General features: G+C 36.6%; 1 protein-coding gene across 1 annotated transcript; it reads right to left on the bottom strand.

The window, feature by feature from the left end:
- Positions 1-702: 702 nt before the first annotated feature.
- Positions 703-12,286, bottom strand: LOC127969401 (transmembrane protein 180-like). Its single transcript, XM_052571324.1, has 9 exons — positions 12,147-12,286; positions 6,969-7,223; positions 6,267-6,346; positions 5,736-6,185; positions 4,578-4,698; positions 4,369-4,465; positions 3,577-3,748; positions 2,662-2,855; positions 703-2,152 (listed from the first exon to the last, which is right to left on the bottom strand). Exons 2-9 carry the CDS (start codon positions 7,131-7,133, stop codon positions 1,917-1,919), a joined length of 1,515 nt encoding a protein of 504 aa, XP_052427284.1. The 5' UTR covers positions 7,134-7,223; positions 12,147-12,286; the 3' UTR covers positions 703-1,916.
- Between the last annotated feature and the right edge of the window lie 961 nt (positions 12,287-13,247).

Below are 13,247 nucleotides of genomic sequence, written 5' to 3'. Positions count from 1 at the left end.
ACATTTAGATTTGTTAAAAGGCTGGTTTCATTTGGACCTTGATTATCACAGAAAGATCAACAATTTCAAATCATACCAGCTCTACTTTCCCATTACAAATGAGTGAATAGGTTTCATTGAACAGCTTACATCCGTTGTTGTTGCCCTTTTAAGAGGAACTTCGTCATCACCAAAAACATGCTCGGTTCAAGGGATGGGTGAGATGGGGGATCACGGGGATTTCTTATTCGAGCTGTAATGACATGAAGTTGTTAAATTCGCTGACATAATCCAGTCCTTCCCACATAGGAAACTACTCAAACTACTCGACATGTGACGTAGACGATACAGGAAAAAAGAAGTCACATTCAGAATCTCTAATAAGTTTTTTTGAGTTGACGAGCAGTTGCTCGTACTGTAAATGTTATTACACATTCTTCACAGAAAGCTGAAGGCTCTCGAGGCTTTTTGTTCTGTATGCTGTGTCTTCATGGGAACCAGTTATACAAAGTAATTTGAAACCTGCACCTAGCTAGTCATGTGGTGCCTCAATTTTGTTGGATCATTCAGGTATTTATATTCTACACCAGGTCTATACTTATTTATCTTGGTTGTAGGCCTATACAAATTATTATATATATTTTTAGTTTAAAATGGGTTAATGCTGAACTAGTAACTACAAATTTGCCTCAAAGCATTAATTCAGCAAAGCAAAACATAGCATTACTATTATAAAACATTTATTTGCAAGCAAAATTATTCGAACAATGGTCAACAGCACTATAATAACTTATACAGCCAAAGCCACAGCTCAGACTTACACACATTTGTGTAAAATGTGAAAAATTTCTCAAATAACTAAAATGTCTCCTACAATAAATAACCATGAAATATGAATAACATATCAGATGCTTATTGCGCCCCAACCAGTAGTTGACGGACAAAAAACTAACCATATAAGGTCTAAAATATTAAGACGTCTTCTTTCTTCTCACTGATCATTCAGGAAATGCAATTTCACGAATGTGTCAAAAATTTTGTTTTTACTAAAAGTTTATGAATATAAATTTGGCAATACAAATTTTAATTTGGAAAACTCTTGTACAAAACCTTTTATAACTTTGACAAGTCTATTTTAACGTCAGAGTGGCCAAGGAATGAATTACCATCTTGACAACTCTGCCTCTAAAACACAAAAATAAAGTGAAACTGGACATTTGGTACAAAAATAAGGTAGTTATACATGCTAGTACAACACACAGTCTGCATTTACGTTCATGTGAACTATAATATTCATACTTTTTCAGTAATATTAATCACTGATAGCAATAAGTAACTGAATGAATTTAAAAATGTAAAAAAAAATAAAAAAAAATAAGATAAGATGTTACTGGCCACAAAACAACTTCATATCTTAATTTTTTTTAAATATCTGGCCGAATTAAAAAGAAAATGTAAAAGTCCTGACAGTATAAAAGAAACACCATAGATATCCAAAGCAATTCTGTATCATGTACCCTGGAATGCTGCTGAACTTACTGAAAACATGCCCTTTCTCAGAACAAAGTGTGTTTTTTTGATAAAGTTAAAACATACAGGCTAGGGAGATTTGATTGGATTTGGCTCGATTATAAACCCATATAACTATACACTGAAACTTCAGAACAGGCGGTTTGGGGGCAGTACGGTTCAATATGGTCCCAAACCACAAGATTGTTTAAACTGGCCATTCATTTTTGGTCACATACTCAATATAAATACCTAACATTTAGCTAACATAGTAAATTAAGGCAGGTTTCAATTGTATGGGACCATACATTCTCTCTTGAGTGTCTCTTGCAGTATTTGGCATCACTATTCTCCACTCATGGTCTGTTGGCAGCACGCCTGGCCTTGGGGAGTGTCCACGACTCATCTTTCTTACGCATACAAGAACATTAGATAGCCTTGACATCAATAAGGTGGCTGTGTTGGGCACCTTGCCTTAGGGTCTTAATGTTTTGTAGTCTTTGCCCATGCAGTGTGAAGCGAGACCACGCCAACAGCTGCAGAAGGGCACAGGAAATGGGCACGAACACCAGCAGATAAAAACAACCCTGACGCAGTGGCACAGGGACCGCAGCAGCAGCAATCGGTACTTCTGCTACTGAGTTCCTCTCAAAGATGTCATATCCTGGAAAATGATAGGGGATGATGAGACACAAATGCACTTTTTGAATCCTGAAACAAGTGTTATCAAGGTTTCCACAAAAATTTGAAGCAGCGCAACCTTTTTCAACACTGATAGGAATAAGAAACATTCTTTAACAACATATCAGCATATTAGAATTGTTTTTTAAAGAATCATGTGACATTGAAGACTGGAGAAGAGGCTGAAAATTCAGCTTTGCCATCACAGTTATATACTGCATTAAAAAAAATTATAAAAATAGAACAATTTGAGAAAAAATGCAATAATATCACTGTTTTTAATATAGTTTTAATCAAATAAATGCAGCCTTGGGAAACCCAAGAGACTTGTGTATATATATATATATATATATATATATATATTGTTGGCTCCTGATATATGAAACATTTGCTTCGTTTTCCCTCATTTGTAAGTCACTTTAGAAAATGCATCTGCTAAATGATTAGATGTGAATGTTACGTGTTATGCATATTTATTCATTGCACACACACCTGTGTAGAGACACAGCAGCCAGGTACCAAGAAGAGGGGCAAAGGTCTGGCCAGGCTTGGTTACCAAGGCAACCATCCCAAAGAGCAGGGCGGAAGCTGCTTGTTGTCGGCGGTTCAACACAAAGTCCTCATCCACTAAGTCTGTGATCACCAGGTTCAGCAGTTTACAAGTGCCCTCAGTGAAGACACGATTACTGTGGAGAGATTCCAGCAATGCAACAAAATTATAAACATAGATGAAAACAAATGATGAGGAAAGATCGTCAAAATCTGTTCTCGTCTAACAAGAATCCTTTTATTAATCAATTAGTGTCGACAACTGAAAATGTGATGTTGGTTTTGTGATTTTTTGTCAAAGTTATAGACTAGCACATAAAGTCATGCACGTACCGTAATTAAGCAATTTTACTTAACTGTAAACTGTAATTTTTTTTAAATGGTGCTTGTTTAAATGAATAAATATTTATATGCTTTAAAATATGTATAATTTTGCACATTATCACCACTTAGATTATTTGTTATTGCTAAAAAAACTGAAGAAATTTTACTAAAATTAGTTTAAATGGTCTAAAGTGAATGAATATGACATGACAAAATATTTCGTACATATAAGGACAAAACAGATTTTTCATTATCCAACATTCAAGATGATATATTCTCCCTGTTTGGCAATGTCATGCAGTTCACAGTAACAATACAGAGAAGACGTGTGTTTTCTGTCTGTTAGCATGGATAAAAGTCCTTCGTTTTAAGTCTTGAACCAACATGGATTAGCTAGCAAACAAAAGCACACCTGCTCCTTTTAAACAAAATCCAATAACTGAAAGGTTCATAATGTTTTGAATTTCATATCACATAAGAGGCAGAACACCTGCAGTCTGAGGCTGAAGGGCTCGTGGAACGTTCATTTCTCACCTAGCAATAAAGATGCAGAGCAGGTAGACGTGGTCCGCTCCGGCTAAGAGCATGACTACACTGAGACCCAACTTCAGGAGGAAGAGCCCGCGGACAACCTGATAGACACCCAGTCTTCGGCACAGCGTCAAAAAGTAGAGATTGTTCAGATGAGGTGCAATGTAAGAAATGCCTGTGTCACAGGAAAATAAAATAAGAAAATTGTATTTAAAAAATAAATCACGGTTTTCATGGTTATCCTGGACCACAAAACCAGTCATAAGTAGCACGGCACATTTGTAGCAAATAGCCAAAAATACACTTAATGGGTGAAAATGATCAATTTTTCTCTTATGCCAAAAATCATTAGGATATTAAGCAAAGATGTATATATGTATATGTATATATAATGTATATATTTTTTGCACCCTCAGATTCCAGATTTTCAAATATATTTTCCTATCCTAACAAACCATACATCAATGGAAAGCTTATTTATTCAGCTCTATTTAAAAAAAAATGTCCCCTTGATAATAATAAGTGATGTTTCTTGAGCCCTGAGAATCATGTGATACTGCAAACTTTAGTAACGGCTGCTGAAAATTCAGTTTTCAGGAATAAATGACATTTAATAATATATTAAATCATAAAACAGTTGTTTGAACTTGTGATAGTTTTTCATAATATTACTGTTTTATTGTATTTTTCATCAAATAAATGCAGCCTTGGTGAGCTTAAGAGACTTCTTTCAAAAAGATGATATTACATAGCCGGCGTTGCTGCGTTCATGTGAATGATTTGGTTTGGTCTTACCCAGCAGGAAGGATCCGGTTGAGGCAGAGATATGGTCTGACAGGAGGTGCTCCAAAAATAGAGGAAAGAAATTGTTGTTGAAATGGCAGTGGAATACCTGCAGATGGTGGGGTAAAAGGAAAAAAACACATATAATTGGTTCTCTAACTGAATGATAACAGGATATACCACTTTAGCTTGGTCTTTTGTGCATGTTTGCTCATATTTACCTGTACAAGGTTCATAGAAACAAACCACATAAAGTTCTTGTGGTGTGACAGCTGCTTTAGATACTTCCCAAGAGTGACTGGCTTTTCAGGTGAGGTAAAAGGAGCCTGACCGACACTCAGTCTATGAGGACGTCATGAGGATGAATAATCCAATGAGAGGCAACAAAAGAGAAGAGAAGAAAACCAGTTTTAAAAAGCACAGATTTTCTTTTATGCCAAAAATGATTAGAACATCAAGTATAGATCATGTTCCACAGATATTTTTTTAATTTCCTTCCATAAATATATTTTAATGTAATTTTCAATTAGTAATATGTATTGGTTAGGACTTCAGCTTTAAAGACTATTTTCTTTTTTTTTGCACCTTCAGATTCCAGATTATTAATCTGTATCTTGGCCAAATATTCATATGTGGCATTATGTGAAGATGGTGTAGGCTGTAATACACTACCGTATTTTCGGACTATAAGTCTCACCTGAGTATAAGTCGCATCAGTCCAAAAATACGTCATGACGAGGGAAAAAACATATAAATCGCACTGGACTATAAATCGCATTTATTAAGAACCAAGCACCAAGAGAAAACATTACCGTCTACAGCCGCGAGAGGGCGCTCTATGTCTTCAGTGGAAGACTACAGGAGCACTGAGCAGCATAGAGCGCCCTCTCGCGGCTGGAGACGGTAATGTTTTCTCTCGGTTCATCTCTCTCGGTTCAGGTCAAATTAATTTTGATAAATAAGTCGCACCTGACTATAGGTCTCAGGACCAGCCAAACTATGAAAAAAAGTGCGACTTATAGTCTGGAAAATAAGGTAATTATATGGTTCTTTTTTGTACAAATAATCTTAATTTTCTTGAATATTCTGTCTTATAACTCTTTTAATGTTTCATAGTAGAAAGTAATATAGGTATGTGATTAATATGTGGTAAATGATGGGTAAAATATTCCTTTGAGAAGCTGTACTGGTAACACAAATACTGAATGTTCACATCCAGCGCTCTCAACATTCCTCCCATGAGTGAGGCAGTTAACCCCAGGTTGCTCCACGGGGACCGGCTCTGCAATTAGTGTGGTATAAATTGCTTCCAATGAAATGTAACTGCTAAACGACGAGCAACATTTAGCACGCAAAAAAAAAAAAAATTATGCTCTTACTCAGTGAGTGCTTGGCTCTCGTCCTTGCGTAGCTGGACTTCGTTCTGAAACCGGTGCCGCAGGAGACGTGAAACCACAAAAAAGCCTAGCATTGAGAGAGTGGCTAGAGTCACGCAGAAGAGTCTGAAGGAGTAGAAGTTTTCCTTGTTCCAGAAGGAGTAAGAGAGGAAGACGGACAGAGAGCCCATCGCACTGAACAAGGAACTGTGGAAGTTGAGGCGTGTGCGGTCATGTGCTGACACGGCCAGGTCGGCCAGGAGAGCGTTGTGGTTGAGGTCGACCACCGTGAGGAAGCCATCGTAAAGGCACAGGCAGATGAGGAACTGCAGTCCAGGCCAGGTCCAGGCAACCCAGAAGGAAAGGAACGAAAGGGCAAAGAGAGGCCCGCTACGGGAGAGTGCCTGCAGACGCTTCAGGACCACCTCAGGGGACGTGATCTGGGACCCAGACCTGAACAGTCAAACAAAGATTTAAATGAGACATGGTACCTACTGAAATATGGATTTCCAATTTGAAGAGAGTGAATCTTACTGAGGAGAGCTCAGGAATGAGCGGTCACTCAGCCAGCCAAAAAGAGGGTCGTTCAGGCTATTCCATATCAGAAACACAGTCTGGGATAAAGAAATGATATAACAAACAGAAAAGAAAATGTTAAAAACAGCAGCATTTTAGTCAAATATAATGAATAAGAATTTCAAACATTTGGGGTCTGTTATTTTTTTTTATGTTTTTTAAGTCTCATATTCTCTCATTTATTTGATCAAGAACACAGTAAAAATTGAAATATTTAGAAAAATTATTACAATTTAAAAATAACTGCTTTCTATTTTTTACATATTGTTTGATTGTGATGGCAAAGCTGAATTTTCAGCATCATTACTCCAGTCTTCAGTGTCACATGATCCTCCACAAATTATTCTAAAATGCTGATTTGGAGCTCAAGTATCATTTCTTATTATTATTAATGTTAAAAGCTATTGTTAAATTGTGTAAAACATTTTTATCATCACTCTAGATTAAATATTAATAGTTTCCTAAAAAGTCTTCTTTCTTCAAAAAAAAAAAAAAACCTTAGTGACCCCAAAATTAGGAATGGTAAACATTTAAACAAAACAAAAAAAATAATAAATTAAAATAATAATAATAATAATAGATCTAACATAGACATTTTTAAGAATTTTTTTTACAATTTAAGAATCTTAAGTAATTGAAGAAGCCATTAAACAAACCTACCTCTCCCACCCAAAACGACAACTTGTCAATCTTGTAAACAGACACAAAGGTCTCCACATAGTACAGTAAGAAGACATTGTGGAGAATGGAGACGAACAGAGCCAGGGAGCCATAGAGCACAGCCGTTGAGACGCCCTGGCAGAGGCCCCATACCCTCTTTCCCATCCTTTACTACTTCTCTCCACTCTTCCTGCCCACGCAGCGCTCTACAGGTCCCACAGGCCGGGCAGGGGGGGCTCATCACTTTATCCACCCCTGCAAACAAACACAAACCAACCAGTTCAAACACATGCAGTCTATTATTGTGTAAAATATGAGTCTGGGTAATGTCTGTCGGCTGTTTTTAGACTGGAAATTAACATTACTTGAATCAGATTCAGGGAGCATAACTGGACAATGGCCGAGCCAATGTGAAAACTGAGCATCTGTATTACATTATTTTACATTTACAATTAATCATTCAGCAGACGTTTTTATCAAAAGCTCAGTTAGTCTAGTACAGAACGCATAGCCAGGTTTTTTTTATTTTATATATATATATATATATATATATATATATATATATATATTAGGGGTGTAACGATACGCGTATTCGTATTGAACCGTTCGGTACGACGCTTTCGGTTCGGTACGCGGTACGCATTATGTATACCGAACGGTTCGTTGGAGTAATTAATTATATTTGAAAAAAATAAAAAAGAGAGAGAAAGAAATATAATGATATGCGTTCAACAAGGTAGCCCAATAACCCAAACAACGTAACAGGCAACGCCCCTGACACTCCCGAAGAAGAAAAAAACACCATCTTATATGTTTATGTTAGGCTACTCAGCAGGCGCTCGCTCACTCAGTACACGCTGAAGGCTCATTGCAAAATAGCCAATGCGTTTAACAGACTAGAAATGAGAAGATCCTCCAATAACCAACAGGTCTGGTGTTTGGGTGCACTTTGGATTCCCTTTAAGCTATAATGGTGATGGCAAGAGAGTGGTGGATAAATAAACAACGGTATGTCGCATCTGCAACATGACAGGGTACACCAGCGGGATTACAAAAAAAAAAAAAAAAAAACCAGCGGGAATATCTGGGATATATGCGTCAGTACTATCTGGGAAAAGACGAAAAAAAGGAGAAACATGCACGCAGCAAACTATCCCTGCAGCATTTAGACACTATAGCTTACAGGGAATCCAACCCAAACACCAGACCTGTTGGTTATTTTAGGATCTTATATTTCTGGTCTGTTAAATGCATTAGACATTTTGCAACGAGCCTTCAGCGCGTGCTGAGTGAGCGAGCGCCTTAGGGGCCGTTCACATATCGTGCCTAAAAACGCATGGAAAACGCTAAGCGCGTCTTTCTCCTGAGGCGTCTGTCTTTGCTAAGCAACAATGACGTGCTCTCTCCATGAGACGCGGAAATTTCAGCGAAGGATAAATGGATTTGCAGCTCTAAAAATCGCTTGCAGTAGCTCTGCTACTGAATTTATTTCAAAATTGCAATCCATATACAACTATGATCAGCTGTTCCTTCATCTTGGCTGAGCTCTCAACGTTGTTACGGGAAAGGATGAAGCTGATTGGTTGGTTCTTGTCACATGACCCGCGGTGCGCTTGCGGCATTCTGAAAAGTTGAGATGTTTTTACATTTTGCTGTATCTAAAACGTATCGAACCGAACCGAACCGAACCGTGACATCAGTGTATCGTATCGAACCGAACCGTGAATTTTGTGAACCGTTACACCCCTAATATATATATATATATATATATATATGAAAAGAAGGAAAAGTGCTAATATTAGTTGGCTAAGTGCTGGCGAAAAACTTGAGTCTTTAGATGTTTCTTAAAAATATGAATTAAGATTGGGAGGTCATTCCACCAGCTGGGCACAGTCCAGGAAAAGGTCCAGGAGAGTGATTTTTAACTTCTTTGGGATGGCACCGCAAGGCGTCGTTCACTTGCAACGTTCACTTGCACATTATCAAGCAGCTTTTGCTTTGTTTTAATGATTCAGCACTTTTGCTGGATATGAATCTGGAAAAACAAGCTAAAGCCAGATAAGAATAAGAACAATGTCGGGGAAAGTCAGGGGAAAAACATCACCAAAGATGCTTAAAATCACAACTTTTACAAGGTTAGTCAAGCAAATTATGGTTTTTTGGTATGAAATACTAAAACATGTTTAATTCGTTTCAAAACAAGTCTATTCTCAAATCAAAAATGAATCAGAAAATACCAGTATAAAAAAAATAGGCTCTCTCTTAAAAAAAAAAGCTTACTTATTTTCCCATGAAGAGTGTTATGGGGAATTTGGGAAGAAGGCAGCCCATTTTCCATATTCATAATAACAAAAACAGCCTGGACTGCTTCATAGAGTGTCATGTGAGCAATTCTTCAGTACTTTCCGGGTCACACCTCCACACTGTGCCTGTAAAACCATTCCTAGCAGAAAAGTCACCATAAATCCCACGGAGAAGTGTAATTGCACATGAACTTTAGATTTTAATGAGCTGGATGATCTCATCCCAGCTTCAACCATGACAATAACAAACATTGTTACTCAGTCCAGAGATTCCTCTGGGGTCTGATGAGAGATGTAACCTGAGCAGCATTCGTGTAGGCTGGGGCCTGCGATTCCTATCAAATATTGAACACTTTCCAATAGAAGGGTGGAGCAGACTGTATTGTGCCAGAGTCATGTGAATTTCCTCATGCACAGAGAATCCTTTATTTCTTTAACATTGGACATCCGTGACAGACAACCTTTTGCAAATATCACCAACTTGACCTGGCACACATGGCAGAGCAAAAAGTAAATTACAATGCTTTCTGGCTGGCACATCTGATGTTCACATGCTTAGCAAGCTCACACAAGTCCTGGGATTCGTTGAAAACACCCTCCTCTTATAGTTAAAACAACTTTAAAATAACCTTGCCCCCCAGCTCTTTGAGAGAACAATGAATTACAGTTCTGCACAGTTAAAGTACCATAAACATATGAGTGAACTTGTTACTCCAGGCCTGATTTCCATCTGATCTAAGCGGAGAAGCAAAACACATGTCACTGGATCGCGTTGCATGCATTGATTCTCATCTCATCTAATCTCATCTCATTTCTAAAGGACAGGTGGCTGCTTCCCAGCCGATACGATTCAGCAATCTTTGATCCAACAAGAGATCAAGTGCCATGGAGCAAAAGACCAACGTTTTGGCAGCGCTTTGTTACGGTGACAGGTTGTCCACCTGTGTCTGTTCTCCAGAGCATCAGGATGCGTGGGAACTATTCTCACATAGATGGAAAAGTCATTTATTTGCCCGAAACATCGAACATTCACACCCTTTTTACACAAATGCTTTAGCACTTAAACCAACAGCTAAATAGCTTTCAGAGAACTCTGTTTGTCTGTATTGTTTTCAGTCAGAAGATGTAAAGTTATGTAGCAAAGTTAGAATAACCATTAGAGCCACATAGGAGATATATATATGTGTGTGTGTGTGTGTGTGTGTGTGTGCTCTTGTTTTTGTGACATATCAGAACACAACTCTGTATAATGACATGGGTATGACACAGGTATTACAAGGAGAGGGTGACTTATGAGGACATAACCCGTGTCCCCATTTTTCAAAACACTTATAAATCACACAGAATGAGTTTTTTTGAGAAAGTAAAAATGCACAAAGTTTCCTGTGAGGGTTAGGGTTAGGTGTAGGGTTGGTGAAGGGCGATAGAATATACAGTTTCTACAGTATAAAAACCATTACGCCTATGGGATGAACCCACTTTTCACAAAAACAAACATGTGTGAGTGTGTGTGTGTGTATGTATATGTCAGATATTATGTCATACCCTATAATTGTGTAGAATGAAGCCTTTTTTTAAATGTCATCAGAGCATTGGCACTATTTTATGTGTATTTATTAATTCAAGGGCACAACAATTAATGTGGAATCATACAATTTCTTAATTATTTAATATTACCATATATAAAACTAAAAAAACATGCCACACATATTATTTGTCATCAGCTATAGTTGAATAGAGTGCTGGATCTTCTGATTTCTTTGGAACAGTGACACTTTATGTATATTTATCAATTTAAGGGCACAATAACGCATTTCAAATTACACAAACAATTCCACAATTATTTAATATTGCCATACACACACACACACAAAAAATACAAGTCACATTTTTGTATTATTTGTCATAATCTATAATTGAGCAGAATGAGGCTTTTTTTTCTTTTTTTCTTTGGGGGAAAAGTGACCCTTTATGTACATTTATTAATTCAAGGGCACAATAATTCCTTTAAAATCACATAACTAACACGACCACTATTTTATATTTCCATGTATCAAAAAACACATAACATTATTATTATTTGTCATAACCTATAATTAAGTAGAATTAAGCCTTTCCTTGATATATCTATTTAAAGCTGTTCACCAAAATATGTGTTTTATTAATGTAAAATAACATTAATGTATGCAACTCATCGCACGTACTCCATCTTCTCCTAATAAACAATTACCCCTGAAGCATGATTAAAAGAGCCATTGATCACACTGTCAGACTCCTGACACCTGTAAGTAAATATTCAATAGAGGCATAAATACATTACCGATTCAAAACACTTAAAACACAGAGCGGTTAAAAAAGAGAAACTGAAAACGTTGGAATGGCTGCTTCAACTCGACGATTTTGCTTCGATATTTCATTTAATATTCCAGAACATGTTTAAAAACACATTCCATAACCGAATGTCTTCGCCTTGAATGATACGTTGTTACATTTTCACTACCATAATGACACAATATTTCACTAGCAGAGCTGTGCTAGCCGCTGACATTAGCGACTCTACTCATAGTAATTCACCTCGCTTAACTGCGAGTGTTTGAATTTGATCAGATCATTATAGCTGAAGGAAAATCACTAATATTTTATTAAACTATGAGTTCGAGCCGCGACGTGACACTTTAAACCTAAATTAACCTTTTAAACTACTAATCCTGCTCTAAATTAAGCTCGCTAGCAGGCTATCCGCTTTCATATCAAGCAATGCGACGTGTAAGTTACCAAGTCACAGCCCACAGACGAACCCACTCAACCAGCTGATCAGAAAACAGACGAACTGTCGAGTCGGAGATTTTAGACATATAGGCTTTTAGACACTTACCATGTGAGTCTGATATCAAAGCTGCAATCACCTGATGATCAAAACAGGCGCTGTAAACGTTTCTAGGTTTCACAGTTACATCGAAACGTGTCGTGTGTTGGACGAGGAAGCCCGTGACGTCATGAGTCTTCCCTGCTCCTCCTCCTCATCATCATCCAGTTGCCATCTACACATAGACAGCCACACACTGATTTAGTAACCTGGGAATATTGATGCTACGTTGTTGTGGCCATTTAAATGGCACATAATTTTCAATAGCAGTAAAGTCTGTAAAATAAATAAGGAGGAAATGCAAACATGAATGCACTATTCCAAGCTGATAATGGCCACGTTTTTTTATATTGTATGGGCATGCGAGAAACTAAAGCTAATGTTGGTAAAACTTTATCTTAAGGTGTCATTTTTACAGTGTAATTATGCATTTAAGCACTAAGTTATATTAATTAACTGTACTTTATGGTTAGGATTAGGGTTTGGTTTAGGGTTACTTGCATGTAATTATGAATATTTATAGCCTAATTTATTATAGTGAGTGTATGTAATATGTGTTACAAGAACAGATTAAAATAAAGTGTTACCCTATTTTTATTTACGTAATAAGAAATTTCATAAATAAAGATAGAAATAAAGTAAAGCTCAGGCCTTACAGAGGCCTTTTTCAGCCAAACCAAATTATATTTTAATTATATTATATAATGATAAATTATCATGATTATATATAGCATTAATTTCAATTAAACAGTATGAATTTAGCTTTGTATTGTAGTATACAGAATAATAACATATACTTTACAGTCATGACTAATATATATATTTATATTGTCACATTATTTGGTATTTTTATGTTAAACCATAAAAAATACCATAAATATGAAGAAAATAGAGTCAGACATTTTCCACATTAAAATATAGGCTTATGTATTATTTATTAAATGTATGTATAACTCGACAATATTTTAAATTATTTTCCATAGTAAAATTGTAAACACTTGAAACAATTCCAAAACAGGAACATTGAAATATACCCTTCAAGCAAAATATATATATTGTGTAATTTTTTTTTATATATAGGCCTATCCAAATAAGCACAAATAAGATTGT

This window comes from Carassius gibelio, chromosome B12, assembly GCF_023724105.1.
Source record: "Carassius gibelio isolate Cgi1373 ecotype wild population from Czech Republic chromosome B12, carGib1.2-hapl.c, whole genome shotgun sequence".
In the NCBI taxonomy this organism is placed as follows: domain Eukaryota; kingdom Metazoa; phylum Chordata; class Actinopteri; order Cypriniformes; family Cyprinidae; genus Carassius; species Carassius gibelio.
Note: the sequence above shows the minus strand (reverse complement) of the source record. Positions and strands in the feature narration are given on the sequence as shown.